This window comes from Zeus faber (assembly GCF_960531495.2).
Source record: "Zeus faber genome assembly, chromosome: 15".
NCBI lineage: Eukaryota > Metazoa > Chordata > Actinopteri > Zeiformes > Zeidae > Zeus > Zeus faber.
This window is the reverse complement of record NC_137194.1, coordinates 327,501-342,500: the sequence shown is the minus strand read 5'-3', so window position 1 is coordinate 342,500 and position 15,000 is coordinate 327,501. Positions and strand designations below refer to the sequence as shown.

Sequence of the window (15,000 nt, the reverse complement as noted above, 5' to 3'; positions counted from 1 at the left end):
GGGACACCTGGACCAGCCCATCCTGCTGGAGTTCAAGCTGCTGGAAACAGCCAATCGCAGCAAGCCGCTGTGCGTGCAATGGAACTACAGCAGCCTGTGAGTGCACGTGCACACACACACACACACACACACACACACGTACTATACTTATTCAGTAAATCTACAGAGCCTTTCAATATTGTGTGTTCAATAAGTGTTCATTTCCACATAATCAGACTATATAACATTCATAACATTCACTATAAAAATTCAAATTGAAATTACTACATTGAAAACAAACTCAAATGTCTTCATGTAAAATATGAGCAGCATCACACCTGAGTCAACCTAACCAGCGAGGATGAGTCCAATTGGAAAACATGCATGGATCAACTTCAAATTCAACATTTTTCAAATCTGGTTTTGAACTTGAAATTGAGGAATGAAGACGCAGATTTTGATTTGAGGAAAGCTCGGGGTGTGACAAACTAAAAGCATCTTTTTGGAGTTGATCCAGTGACTGTGTTTTATTGGTGGAATTGAACTGGCACACAGGAAGCTTTCAGCAGCTGACTGCTTACATATCCCACAATGCCTCAAGGAAAGCCTTGAAATTTGATCAGCGAACACAGACAGAAATGAGATCGCCGCGCCTGTATTGATTATGAGTTTATTATGAGTGGATGTCGCGGTGAAGGGTTCGGATCTGTGCATCCTGCGGAGGTCCTCACTCCTTCCCCTCTCTCCTCCAGGTACGAGCTGGGGGGCTGCTGGATGGTCAGGGACTGCATGGTGGTCTACAGGAACACCTCTCATGTGCGCTGTCAGTGCCACCGGCTCGGCACCTTTGGCGTGCTCATGGACAGCTCCCACAGAGAGGTATCTCCCTCACATCGGTTACCTCCACATGCACGGCTGACGTAGTTGTTTTCCCAAAAAGCAATGGACTTTCTTCCAAATGGAAGTATCTGTAGTGTACCGCAGGAGGACGACGTGGGAAGTTTGCGCTGAGACATCGACGGCCTCACATCCGGACTGTTCAACCTCATCAATGATAGCGAGCAACTCAATGATCATTGAGTTAAGAAAAACAGATGATTCATTCAAAGTATTTACTGGGGTGAGGTGGAGGTGAGATGGTCCGTGTCCCTCAGACCTCCTGTCTCTTATCCTTCTCTTTGCTTCACCTGTCATTCAATGCTGAATTAAAGATGTTTCTGCCTCCCGTGCCCCGCCCTCCAGTCGGGCTTAAGGATTTGAAATGGGGAGTCGGAGCTGGCGTTCTCACACGGGCGTGGCTTCACCTGCCCTGGGAAAGTCTCAAAAGTTCAATTGTCCGGGTTGAACCAGGGTCGGTGATACTCAGTCGTACTGTTAACATGACTTCTCTTCTTTCACCCTCCCTCCTTTTTTACCTTCCTCTGTTTCCTCATCCTCCCATCACTGTCACTATTCATTGCTCACCTGCCCCTCCCTCTCTCTCTCTCTCCCTCTCCCTCTTTATTCTCCATGTATCTCCTATACCACCCTTCCTCCGTTAGGTTTGACCCCTCCCTCTCTCTCTATCCTCTCTTCTCCTTCTCTCTGTCACAACCTTTTCTCTCTCTCTCACTCTCTCTCTTCCATCACCCTCTCTTTTTTCCCTGTCTCTCTCTCTCTCTCTCTCTCTCTCTTGGTGCATGCTGGGAGTTGGTTGTGTCAGAGCGTGTGCAGTGAGAGCATTTGGGTGCTGGTGGGGGCGGGGCGGGGGCAGCCTTAACACTGGAAATGTTGAAAATGTATAGCAAATATTAAAGTTGTGCGGTGTCCAACTTGCGGATGGACTAAACAACACGGCGCCATGAAGGCACTGTTTAAAAAGAAACCTGAAGTCATTCTATCCCTCTCTCTCCCTCCCTCTCCCCCCCTCTCCCCCCTCTGAGCAGCAGTTGGAGGGCGACCTGGAGACCCTGGCGGTAGTCACCTACTCCGCGCTGTGCGTCTCCATGTTGTCTCTCCTGGTGACGGTGCTGCTGCTCTCCTGCCTGCGAGGCCTCAAGTCCAACACCCGGAGCATCCACTCCAACATGGCCGCCGCCATGCTGCTGTCCGAGCTGGTCTTCCTGCTGGGGGTCAACCAGACCGAGCAGCAGGTGGGCAGGGGTCAACGCTGCTTGTGTTGGGGAACGTAAGGTTATGACGACTAGAGCGACACAAAGCGCACCAAAGCACAACCCGAGTGAAATCGCCAGGCGGTCCGAAGAGCGAAGCAGAGACCTGGAATCAAGGAAACCCCCCCCCGACACATTTTTCACCTTTATGTCCTCTGTGCGCAACCGTCGCTTTCATTTTTCCATTTTCATTTTCAACCATCGTCACATCCAAGACTCCCGGTAGAAGTAGTAAACTAAGATAACGAGACCATGGCTGCCTGTGCGAGCACCTTGTGTCGATTACGCACATTTTGGTATTTTTTAGTATTTTTAGAGCTTATTGTGCGTAATCACCGGGTGTCATGACATTTCACTGCATATATGTATGACTTTGTTCTGTATGTTATTCATTTTCCATTGACTTCCATTGTCTCTGAGGTTTTCTTAAGCGACCTCCAGTGGCCATCATCTGAACTGCAGTTTGAAGGACTCGTGCACTGGCTTCAACACTCAGCTGTAATGTTTGCTGCCTGGTGTAGACTAGTCCGTGCAGCTGACAGTGAGCTAACAGTCCTCGCTCACTAAACATTTCAGTAGAGACTCTGAACTGAAATGATGAGATGCATGGAGGAGGTTTATGTTTTATGTTGTGAGAATTCCGGGAAAAATCAGCTCAACCTGACTATAAAACGGATCAATGTCCCTTTCTGAGGAGGAAGGACAGACTGGATGACTTCCAAAAAAACAACTCTGTTCTTTGCCAACTTTGTGTTGATTGCTCTGTCTCTCTCCCTCCAGTTCCTGTGCACGGTGGTAGCCATCTTGTTGCACTATTTCTTCATGTGTGTGTTTGCGTGGATGTTCGTGGAGGGGCTACACATCTACCGCATGCAGACAGAGCAGCGCAACATCAACTACGGTGCCATGAGGTTCTACTACGCCATAGGATGGGGCGTCCCCGCTGTCATCACCGGTACACACGCAAAAACACACGCACACACACACATGCACACAAACTCACACAAACACACACACGCAGGCACACATACACACGCACACACACACATGCACACACAAACTCACACAAACACACACATGCACACACACATACACACATGCACTCACACACACACATACACACATACACACACACACTCACACACACATGCACGCACACACATACACACATGCACACACGCACTCAGTCACACACACACATACATACACACATGCACACACACACTCACACGCACATGCGCGCACACACACACACACACATACACACACACACACACAGATATACACACACTAAGAATATGGCAGGACAGATAAACTGTCCTATTGATACTTGTATTAAATGGGTTTCCCTGACGTTTTAATGCACTGATAACAACAACACACACACACACACACACACACACACTGAGATACACACGCAGGTAATTCCATTCTGCACAAATTGTAAGATAGTGATATCTCTGTCTGTCGTGTGTGGTACGTGTATGTGTGAACACACACACACACACACTTAATTTATTTCTTGACCCGTTCACTCTTTGACACAGACAAACACACACACACACACATATATGCACACTTGCAAACACACACACACACACACACCTGACCGTTGTCTCTCCTTGCCATTGGCTAAAGGATCAATCTGTGTCAAGCACAGTAGCATCCCCCCCCCCCCCACACACACACACACAGAGGTATCATATGTTCCATCCCTCAGACACAGTAGAGTGTCTGTCTCTGTCCATCTCTCTCCCTCCCTGTCCATCTGTCTGCCTGTCTGTCTCTCTGACAGCTGTCTGTCTCCCTGCAGGTCTGGCTGTGGGTCTGGATCCAGAGGGGTACGGGAACCCAGACTTCTGCTGGATCTCCATCTACGACAAACTGATCTGGAGCTTTGCTGGACCCATCGCCATCGTCATCCTGGTACTATTCCTTCCTTCCTTGCTTCCTTCCTTCCTTACTTCCTTACTTATTTACTTCCTTTCTGCCTTCCTTCCTTCCTTCGATTCTTTCCTCTGTCCCTTCATCCCTCATTCCTTCCTTCATTAATCCTGAATTTCCCTAGGGAATTAATCAAGTTATCACCCTTCTTCCCTCCCTCCTTTCTTCTTTTCTTCTTCCCTTCCTACATTCATTCTTCCCTCTTTCCTTCTCTTCTTTCTTCTCTGCCTTCACCGTTCCTCCCTTCCTTCCTTCCTTCATTCCTTCCTTTTTTTTACCCCCTTCCTTGTCCCCCCTTTCTTCCTTACTTCCTTCTTCCTTTCATGCTTGTTTCTTCCTTTCCTTCGTTCATTCCCTCCTTTCCTAATTTCCTTCCTTCCATCCTCCTCGCACCTACTTATTCCCTGCCTCATCCCTCTCTTTCTCAGTACAGAATCGGTCTCAGATTTAAATCATTTTACTCGGGATCTGCCTCGACCTCCGTCGCTTCTCCATCTTATCAGGATTGATGAGAAAGTCTCCGTTGCCGATGGCAACGGTATCTCTTTCCCCGCTTTCTCCTTCCCCTCATATTTTATCTGCATTGATTTCTCTCCAATCTGCTAATCCTGATCCCCACCAGGGCTGCGTGGTATCAGCCCTCAGTCCTTTCAACCCCCCCTCTGAGCTGTGGTTCAATGTGTCTCCACCCAGATGAATGGTGGGATGTTCCTGATGGTGGCCAAGATGTCCTGCAGCCCTGCTCAGAAGGAGACCAAGAAGCTGCCGGTCATGTGAGTAGAGCCGCAGCGTCCAGGGCGGTGGTGGAGACGCTGGCCTCGCACTGTGAAGCCGGGCGCTCGAGCTGCACTCGAGCAGCTAAACTGTGGCGTTGAATACGTCTCACATTCGAGTGCCTGTAAAGAGAAAAACCATCATCTGAGTTTGTCACAGCACAGAACAATGTGTTATTAACCACCACCCAGACAAATTTGAATTCCTAAAAGTATATCAAATTAGGTTTGAAAATCGTGAAAAAACGGCAGAGTGGAGAGTTTTGCCGGGGGGCTACCCACAGGAGCGGCTTGGCCTGACTTCACCGTCTCCCTGAAGACGCCTTTTACTCCAGATGTCTAACACATGTTTTATCCCAAATTCTGGGCTGTGTGCTTAGCTTTTTTCACCATGCTCCGTTTCGGACCTGGTGTTTGTATAGTGTTGGGGTGGTGCCATTCAATTTATGACCTTGTCTAAGTCATCCGCTCATGATTTAGCCCCGCCCAAAAAATCCAGACCACAAAACCACAAAAGGCATGGTTCAGTCTTTTCACATGTTTTCAGCAATGACTTTCTAACATGTAAAATGTGTCTAGAAACAATCACAGAATTCACTTCACTGGACTTATACTGTATATCTGGATAATCTGGAAAAGTGTATTTAAATGCAAGATGCAAACACCACAAGGGTGGGACTGAACTCTACATTTTATTCATCATTTTTTCATCGTGATCATCTTGATTTATTCATAATGCTTTCTCGTGCTCTGCGGTTGTTCATGGTGTTTCTGATTCTGCCTTTAACTCCCAAAGTGCTCTTTCAAATAAACGATGAGCCAACACTCGAGATGCACAAAATAATAACAGTGTTGACCTGTGGTTGAATTCTACTGCTGGAGTAAAAGTACTCCTTTGCTTTCCACTCCTCTAGATCATTTAAATATTATAATTACTCTTCTTATAGAATTATTTCCGTGTATACCAATAGTATAGTAATACAAAGCTTGAAGATTACGTATATTGACACACATTTTAATATAATATTCTCGCAGCTCAATTTTCCCAATCTCGGCTGCTTGATATCCCTCCTGTCACAACATCTAATAAATACCAGTTCTTCCAGCTGGAAGATAAGACGCCTGACACTGGAGTACACACAGACCGGCTGCAGTTTAAGAAACTCTCCAAACCAAAGCATCTTCAGCTGGAAGTCCTGGAAACACACGCAGTCGCCTCAAACCTGAAAACAAAACAGATTTTTGGTTGAAGTTTGATTGCAGTAAAACATTCTGTGCTATTTGTGCTGTGATCTGTTGGTCCTCGCCACAATCTAAGCTTCTCAGCCGACCTGGATCAGCTGTCTGGGGTCTGACCGTGTAGACGGATGGACAATTTAAATCGTCTTCAAATACTTATATAGACAAATATATGTACATTAAGATAATCTAAAACTTAATTTCAATCAATGTAAGATTTAAGGTTAGGTTTTTCATACACAATCCATTAAAATATGTGGATGTGGTCTGTTAATAAAATATAGTATTGATTTGGGTATAAATGATTAAAAAATGATTTGGATGGAACCCAAAATTGAATATTTGAATAGTTACCGTCAGTTCAGTTGACAAGAGGCATGTCGTTCCACTGCCCACACCCACCCAGCAGAGCCCCACCCTCTTTCGGAGGAGGCGGGAGAAACTGGAATTTATGGGTTTCAAGGCTCTTTAACTCAAGACCTTCTATGGTTTTCATTTTCAAATGTAACCTTAACATGTGTGACTGTATCTGTCCACTGGAGTAACGGGTCAGTCTGTGAGTAAAAGGCTTGACTAAGTCTGAACCTCGGCTGAGTGACAGCGCGCCCAGTGAGCTCTATCCAGCGTGGAATTGATACGGGTGGAAAAATTCCCTTTTCGCCATCAGAAGCGGTAAGAAAGCTGATTGAGCGGATTTGAGACGCTGGAGTTGTGGGTTTAAAATGTGGGTTGAAAAATAAAGTTCTAATTTTGTCTTACTGTGAAAGATTTGCTTTTTAAAGTAGTTGTTTGCAGTGTTAATGCGGGTTGGTATGAGGATAAGTGCATTAAGGGAAGCCATGTATTCGTTTCCACTACAGATGAGGGACCGAGAAGGCTGGGCAAAACTAAAAGCTCGTTTCATCCTTCTTTTGTATTCCTGTGTGGCTTCAGCAGAACCAGTTTAAACCCAGACAGGAAACCATTTTATGGCAGTTAATTCTGAAATAGGATAACTGAAATGAGATCACTTCACAAATAACAATAAGACAATAACGTCTTAAAGTGACCAGACCGATCACCGCCACGTGAGCCTTTGTGCCCTTGCACAACGAGAGGTGATGGAGCATCAACAGTGGCTATGACCGTGGAGCCAGCAAGGAAATAGGAATCCGTGTGGCAGGAAGTCATTCCATGAGTCCAGGTTCTGTTTAATCAATACTGATCCGATTGACACGGCCCTCTATTGATCGAGTTATGGCTGAAGAAATGATATCTCTGAAGGCCACCTCCAGTACTTTTTTTTTTTTTTTTGAGCTCTTTAATGTTATTCTAGTGCTCTTTCCACAGCAATATATCAATTCCACAGTTACTGCTATTCAAAATAAATTATAGTTTAATTTGTTTATCCAAGCTGCCGTGCCCACTCACCAAGAAATTAAACCATATGTAGCTGTGTCCGGATTCAACTCTTCCCCTTTTGCCAAGTGCAAGATAGTAAAGTATATACAGAGTACTACATTTAGCCATACACTGGGGATACATTTCAATGCACTACTGTACATAGTGCTGAGGATTTTATTGAAACTCATTCGGGCTGCACTAGTAAATGGCCGAATCCCTAAAAAGTGCACTTGAGGTGAAATTAGAGGTAGGTGGCTGTGGCAGATGCACCTGCAACACGCCTCCCACTGAGGTTTCCAGGGCCTCCGACACGGACACACGGGTGATGGGATTGAAAGGTACCAGTTGTATTGTAGAGAGTTGCCAAGGTGGAACAAGCCCGGAGCAGAGGGACACATGTCATGACGAGGGCCCCTCCTGTGTGTGTGGGGGGTGGGGGTTTTACCTCTTGCTCCTTGATTGGTCTCACGAGCAACAGGCGTACAGCCACCCTGATCCCGGGCCCACTTACCAAGTGCCAAGGCAGGTGTGGCTGCTTTAACCACACCACCCCCACACCACAGTGGCCTTTGAGTATTCCATGTGACTCGTATGGTCTCTGTTTGGTTTGTTTCCCTTCTGCTTCTCGTCTCAAAGATTCAAAAGATTTATTCCTCATATACATATTGAACTGTACAGCATGTAGTGGAATGCTTTTATTGGCAAACTCCAGATTCTGTATTAGGCAATTTAGCACAAATAGTAAACAAGAGGAATAAAATTAAAAATTAATAAAAAATACAAATCTATATACAGCATTTAAAAATGTACAGAGGAATATATAAAATGGTATGTTCATTGTGCAATGTTGTGCAATGTTTGAGAACTGAGAATAATAATAATAATAATAATAATAATAATAATAATAATAATAATCCCACAATGCATCTCACATCATCAAATATAAATTATCTTTGCCGAGACATGACACAACATATCATTTTTTATATTTCTTTCTTGTCTTGTTTTTGGTGAATCGTTAATCTGTATCGACAGTTTACTGACTACAACGTACCTGCCTTTCACTTTGGATTCTTGCCAGGAAAAGTGGACCCCGCCCACAGACGATGCAAATAGCAAGGAGAGATGAGGAGAGGAGCACATGCATAAAACAAATACATCCAATGGCTTTTTCTTGAAGAGTGCCACTTTATCAAAGTTTCTTAAAATTCAAATTCTCACCTACATCTTCTCCCTCCCTTTCTCTCCCTCTCCAGTGCCACTATCCGCAGTGCCTTCCTCTTGTTGCTCGTCTCTACCTCCACCTGGCTGTGTGGACTGATGGCTGTGAACAACAGCATCCTGGCCTTTCACTACATCTTCAGCGTCCTCTGCCTAGTGCAGGTAGCTAGTGTGTGTGTGTGTGTGTGTGTGTGTGTGTGTGTGTGTGTGTGTGTGTGTGTGTTGTGTGTGTGTGTCTGTGTGTGTATATAAATATGTATAAAACATCTTTCTCTCCCTCTTCTCTCTCCTCCCCCCACCCCCATCTCTCTGCCTCTCAAGGGTCTCTCTGCCTTGCTGGTCTTCACAGTGTTGAACAGTGAGGTGCAGGAGGCCTGGAGAGTGGTGTGTCTGGGAAAGAAGGCTCCAGGAGAAGATCCTCCCAGACCTCCACAGAGCTCCGTGAGTTGGACAATAGATAGAGAGATAGACAGATAGATGGTGTGTGTTATGTGTGGTATGCTTTGGTCCCTTCGTCTCCTTCCCTCCTTCCTTGTCTCTTTCACTAGAGTAACTTTGGCACTGGGTCCATTACTAGAAAGCACATTAGCACCCATCTACCTCTCCATCCCTCCATCCATCTCTCCTGTCATCCCTCTCTCCCATTGTCCTGCCCTCAGGCCAGTGAAGCTGGCCCAGATAAGACAAAAAGCTCCCATGCCTCCTCCCTGCAAAGCCATCGTGTTTGTGTGTGTGTGTGTGTGTGTGTGTGTGTGTGTGTGTGTGTGTGTGTGTGTGTGTGCCTGTACGTGTGTGTACGTGTGTCTTATATTATCTTTCCCTATATTATTCCCAGCCCCAATTCCCTTCAAAGTATTCCACTCATCTGGCGAACATCACTATCAACTAGTGACGTCATTCTAAATGCAATGTGTTGGTTTTACATTTATGAAACATTAATGTCAGCATTTTATAAGTTGTACAAGTTGCTGTGGAGTTTATATTTTATTATGGCTTCTGTAAATGTGTGTGTGTGTGTGTGTGTGTGTGTGTGTGTGTGTGTGTGTGTGTGTGTGTGTGTGTGTGTGTGTGTGTGTGTTTTTTCCTACAGGGCCAGAACCCCTACAACAATGCGTCTCTACTGGAGCAGAGCGGTTTGCATCGCATCACGCTGGGAACCTCGACCATCTCCTCAGTCAGCTCTGCAAGGTACACACACACACCCACAAACAGACACACACACACACACAGTATACATGCACAAATTGTTTTGTTTCAAATGTGCATCCAAATATGAGAGCACTGAATGCTTTCTGAGTTGTATTTGCAATCAAGTCTGTATTCACATGTACAACTTATTCATCATTTTTGTGAAATATTGGATCAAAAATGTCAACGTTTATTTTTACTAATAAATTCAATACAACATTTCAGGACACAACTTTCAAGTTCCTATGGGTTCTACAGGTTCTTCCACGTTTTGCAGGGAGTTCCCCTCATTACATTTACATTTACATTTAGTCATTTAGCAGATGCTTTTATCCAAAGCGACTTACAAGGGAGAATAACATTCAAGCTACATTGCGACAGAGACATTAGTGTAACAATAAATACTGCTAGGTAGTGCTGAGTAATGGTAAGTTAGGAGAGGAGGTACTCTCTGAAGAGTTGGGTCTTCAAGTGCTTCTTAAAGACAGAGGGAGGTCCCTGCTCTGGTCGTTTTTGGCAGCTCGTTCCACCAACGTGGAACTACAAATGAGAATAGCCTGGAATGCCGTGGTTGTACGGCCGGCAGAGCCAGGCCACGCTCATTTGATGAGCACAGCACCCGGGGGGCAACATGTGCTCTTACAAGAGCATTTAAGTAGGTGGGAGCATTCCCAACAATCACTCTGTAGGCCAGCATCAGAGACTTGAACTTGATGGTAACCAGTGGAGCTCAATGAGCAGCGGAGTGACATGTGCCCTCTTTGGCTGGTTGAACACCAGTCGCGCCGCCGCATTCTGTACCATCTGCAGTGGCTTCACCGCACAGGCCTCAAGCCTGTTAAGAGGGCGTTGCAGTCGTCGAGACGGGACATCACCAAGGTTTGTACCAGCAGTTGAGTGGCATATTGGGTCAGGTACGGCCTGACTTTTCGGATGTTGAATAGTGCGAAGCAGCAGGACCGGGAGACCGTGGCAACATGGTCCGAGAATGTCAGTTGGTCATCAATAATGACACCAAGATTCCTTGCAGCCTTGGTAGGAACAAGAGATAGAGAGTCAATTTTAATATCAATGTTGTGATAAATACCTTGTTTGGCCGGGAAGACCAGCAGCTCCGTTTTTGCCAGGTTTAGTTGAAGATGATAATCCTTCATCCACGTGGATATGTCAGCGAGACAATCCAAGATCCGTGTCGAGACAGTGGAGTCAGGCAGGAAGGACAGATTGAGTTGAGTATCATCCGCATAGCAGTGATATGAAAAGCCATGCAAGCGGATGATCTGGTGAGGTGGTGTATATGGCAAAGAGGAGGGGTCCCAGCACCGAGCCTTGGGGCACCCCTGTGGTGAGGTTGTGAGGCACAGACAGCTGGCCTTGCCATGTCACACTGAACGAGCGCCCAGTAAGGTAAGATTCGAACCAGCGCTGCCAGATATGCCCATACTTGAGAGTATGGACAGGAGTATGCTGTGATTGACAGTGTCAAAAGCAGCTGATAAGTCTAACACAATGAGAACCGAGGATTTGGCAGCAGCTCTAGCAGTTTTTAAGGCCTCTGTCACAGACAACAGGGCTGTTTCGGTGGAGTGACCACTTTTGAAGCCAGATTCAAGTGTATCGAGAAGGTTGTTTCTTGACAGGTATTCTGTAACCTGTCTAGAGACCGCCCTCTCTAAGGTTTTGGAAAGGAATGGGAGGAGTGAGACCGGCCGATAGTTTTCTACTTGAGTGGGATCGAGTGAGGGTTTTTTGAGCAGTGGTGCGACCCGAGCCGCTTTGAAAGCGGAAGGGAAAGTGCCGGAAGTTAGGGAAGAATTAATCATATTTGTGATTGCCGGGGTGACAGTCGGTGATATGGTTTGTAGGAGGTTAGATGGGATCGGATCTAGCGGACAGGTAGTAGGACGAGCGATGAGCCTAGCGCTGGAGAAGACATTTACCTTACATTTAGCAGACGCTTTTATCCAAAGCGACTTACAATTATTCAAACAGCGACGGACGCAGCCATGAGGAGCAATTAGTTCAAGTTCAAGTTCAAGAGATTATTTGTCACATACATATACATACGTTCATACATATATGCAGTGAAATGTCATGACACCCGGTGATTACGCACAATAAGCTCTATAAATACTAAAAAATACAAAAAATGTGCGTAATCGACACAAGGTGCTCGGGTTAAGTGTCTTGCTCAAGGACACTACAGCATGCTAGCAGGAGGAGCCTGGGATCCAACCAGCAACCTATAGATTACTGGACGACCAGCTCTACCTCCTGAGTCAGCAGTGAGGTTAGTAGCTGGGGGAGGTGGTGGAGGGTAAAGCAGAGACTTGAAGGTGGAGAATAACTTACGTGTGTCTGTGGCACCGTTGATCCTATCGTTGAAGAAGGCCTTCTTAGCAGCAGTGATGCTGGAAGAGGAGGAGGACAGCAGTGTCTGGTAGCTAGCAAGATCCTCAATTGTTTTGGATTTGTGCCATTTCCTCTCGCCTGCTCTGAGGTCAGTGCGCGTTGTCCGGAGGGTGTCAGTCAGCCAAGGGTGCGACTGGGTTGATAGAGCAGCGATGCACCGTAGCGTTGAGTGTGAAACTACATTTAACTCCAAAATATCATCAGAAAGAAGAAATATGCACCGAGACTTTTATCCAAAACAAGTTATACCATGAACATGAAGTGGAATCACCAGTCCTCAGTCACAGTCGTCACAGTCCACAGCACAACACCAGCCTAGACACAGAGTTGGAACATGGAGTTTAATCCTATTTTATTGTAATTGAGAAGCACCAGCGTGCAGCAGGTGGTACGGGACCACAAGGCTCCTGGTGCAGGTGGAGCTGCTACTGGGTCTGTGTCTGGGTCAGGGTGGAGAAGAGCCCGGCAGCGAAGAACTGGACTATATGGAGCAAAACTAATGTACTGGGAGCCATTCCTGGTGTGTGTGTGTGTATGTGTGTGTGTGTGTGTGTGTGTGTGTGTGTGTGTGTGTGTAACCCCCTTGTTTCTCCTCTACTTCCAGAGAAAACCTCTTGGCTCGTCAGACTCTGGATCAGAACATCGGACACACCGGAGCGACGGACCTGGACGTGGCCATGTTCCACAGAGATGGAGGTAGAGGAACACGATACACATCACACAGTGTGTTTACGCAATAAAGGACATTTTATACATTCACTCACCCATTTACTCATTCTCTCTCTCCCTCCTCCTCCTCTCTCCCAGGTGAGGACTCGGACTCAGACTCAGACCTCTCTCTGGAAGAGGAGCGCAGTCTCTCCATCCCGTCGTCCGAGAGCGATGACAACGTGCGTCTGCGTGGCCGCATCCAGCGCCGCTTCAAACGGACCAATCACAGCGAGCGTCTGCTCACTGAGCCCGCCCACAACGGCACCAAAGGTTGGCGAAAATAGAAAAACGATTCATTTTTTCTAACTCAATTGTGATGTTTTGTCGACAGGACGTTGTTTGTCGGGGATTAAAGGGCAGCTCAAACCTTCCCTTTAATTATTTACTTTCTATGAGTTGAAATTCACGGGCATGTGATAGAAAAACAGTAAGAGGACAGCTCCCACACGCGCACACACGCACGCACACGCACACACACACACACACACACATGCACACGCACACACACATTCACACACACACTCACACACACATTCACACACACACTCACACACACATGCACACACAGACGCTCACACACACACACACACACACACACACGCACACACATGCACACACACATTCACACACACACACACACACATGCACACGCACACACGCACACACACATTCACACACACACTCACACACACATTCACACACACACTCACACACACATGCACACACAGACGCTCACACACACACACACACACACATTCACACACACACTCACACACACATGCACACACAGACGCTCACACACACACACACACACACATTCACACACACACTCACACACACATGCACACACAGACGCACACTCACACACACACACACACATTCACACACATACGGACATACACAGATACGCTCCCACTTGCAGCTATTAATCAATATCCTCTTCTATCTTATATGCACAGGGAAGATGTCATGCATAATATATGGCCTTTCACACTGAAACATTTATGTGATAAAAAACACCACATACACCATCCCCAACAGATGAACCATCACAAAGAGAAAGATATTTTAGATTTAACACCTAAAAAGGCAATAAGGTAGCGCCCACCCTCTTATGCTCCTGTATGGAAGGACATTGTTTTATGCATGAATCGATGAGTAATCAATCGCTGGCTGTGCGAGTCATGTGGCTGATCAGCTGCTCTTGGTTTGGGGAGAGGAGATCAATACGCCACCGATCAATTCACTGGCGTTGAGGGGGAAGAAACTATTTGAAGATGGAAATTAGATGTTATTTTAAATTATTATAATTATTATAATATTTAAAAACGTTATTTTTGAAACACCTTTCTCAAACAGCATTTTACATAATGGAAATAAATAAAACAACTAAAGATATTAACCTACAAGATATAAAATCTACAAAGAGAATGCACTAATTTTTCAACTTTATTTTTAAAAGCACATTTCAGTTGTGAAAATAACTATTTTATTAAGGCTTTGTTAAAAAGCGTTTTGTACCGTTTTGACCCGAATATAAGAAGGAAAATGTTTTTTTTCCTGGAAAGTGGGGTTGTCTTATTTTCGGGGTCTAGCCTTTTAAATGTCAATATACGGTAGAATAATGAAAAATAAAATGTGTGCATTTGGAGGAGTGTTTATTTTGTTTCAGCACTGTACATGTGTGGAACAACCCCGACACAACGTTCTCGTCCCACTCACCACTGACTCTCCATCGCTGTCGTAGCCGTTGTTCCCAGACGTTGGACTGAGAAGGGGGTCGGGTCTTCTAGCTCCAGAGTGTCAGAGCCATTTGCTGTCGCCGTGGTGTGACCGGCCAGTCGGGCACCAATTATCTGGAGCTAAGCTCGGCACATTCCCCCCGGCTTGCGGGTGCAACTTGGAGTCTGGGAAATTTGGTTCCACATTTGTTCATACATTCATCAATCTTCGCACACTCCCTGCATGATGATGCCTTATCATTATTTTCAGATAGAATG

The 15,000-nt window shown here is 45.8% G+C and overlaps 1 protein-coding gene across 1 annotated transcript in view; it reads left to right on the top strand.

Annotated features, from left to right (window-relative positions):
- The window catches only part of celsr3 (cadherin, EGF LAG seven-pass G-type receptor 3), a gene marked incomplete at both ends in the record, with an annotated part of 120,428 nt that overhangs the window by 101,752 nt on the left and 3,676 nt on the right, over positions 1 to 15,000 (top strand). The window contains 11 exons of the mRNA XM_080014470.1: positions 1 to 96; positions 732 to 858; positions 1,905 to 2,111; positions 2,910 to 3,084; positions 3,943 to 4,055; positions 4,767 to 4,846; positions 8,725 to 8,851; positions 9,011 to 9,130; positions 9,780 to 9,877; positions 12,894 to 12,985; positions 13,097 to 13,270. The exon at positions 1 to 96 is cut by the window's left edge and continues 72 nt beyond it. Coding sequence (XP_079870596.1) covers positions 1 to 96; positions 732 to 858; positions 1,905 to 2,111; positions 2,910 to 3,084; positions 3,943 to 4,055; positions 4,767 to 4,846; positions 8,725 to 8,851; positions 9,011 to 9,130; positions 9,780 to 9,877; positions 12,894 to 12,985; positions 13,097 to 13,270 — 1,409 coding nt within the window. The remainder of the gene's footprint in view (positions 97 to 731; positions 859 to 1,904; positions 2,112 to 2,909; positions 3,085 to 3,942; positions 4,056 to 4,766; positions 4,847 to 8,724; positions 8,852 to 9,010; positions 9,131 to 9,779; positions 9,878 to 12,893; positions 12,986 to 13,096; positions 13,271 to 15,000) is intronic.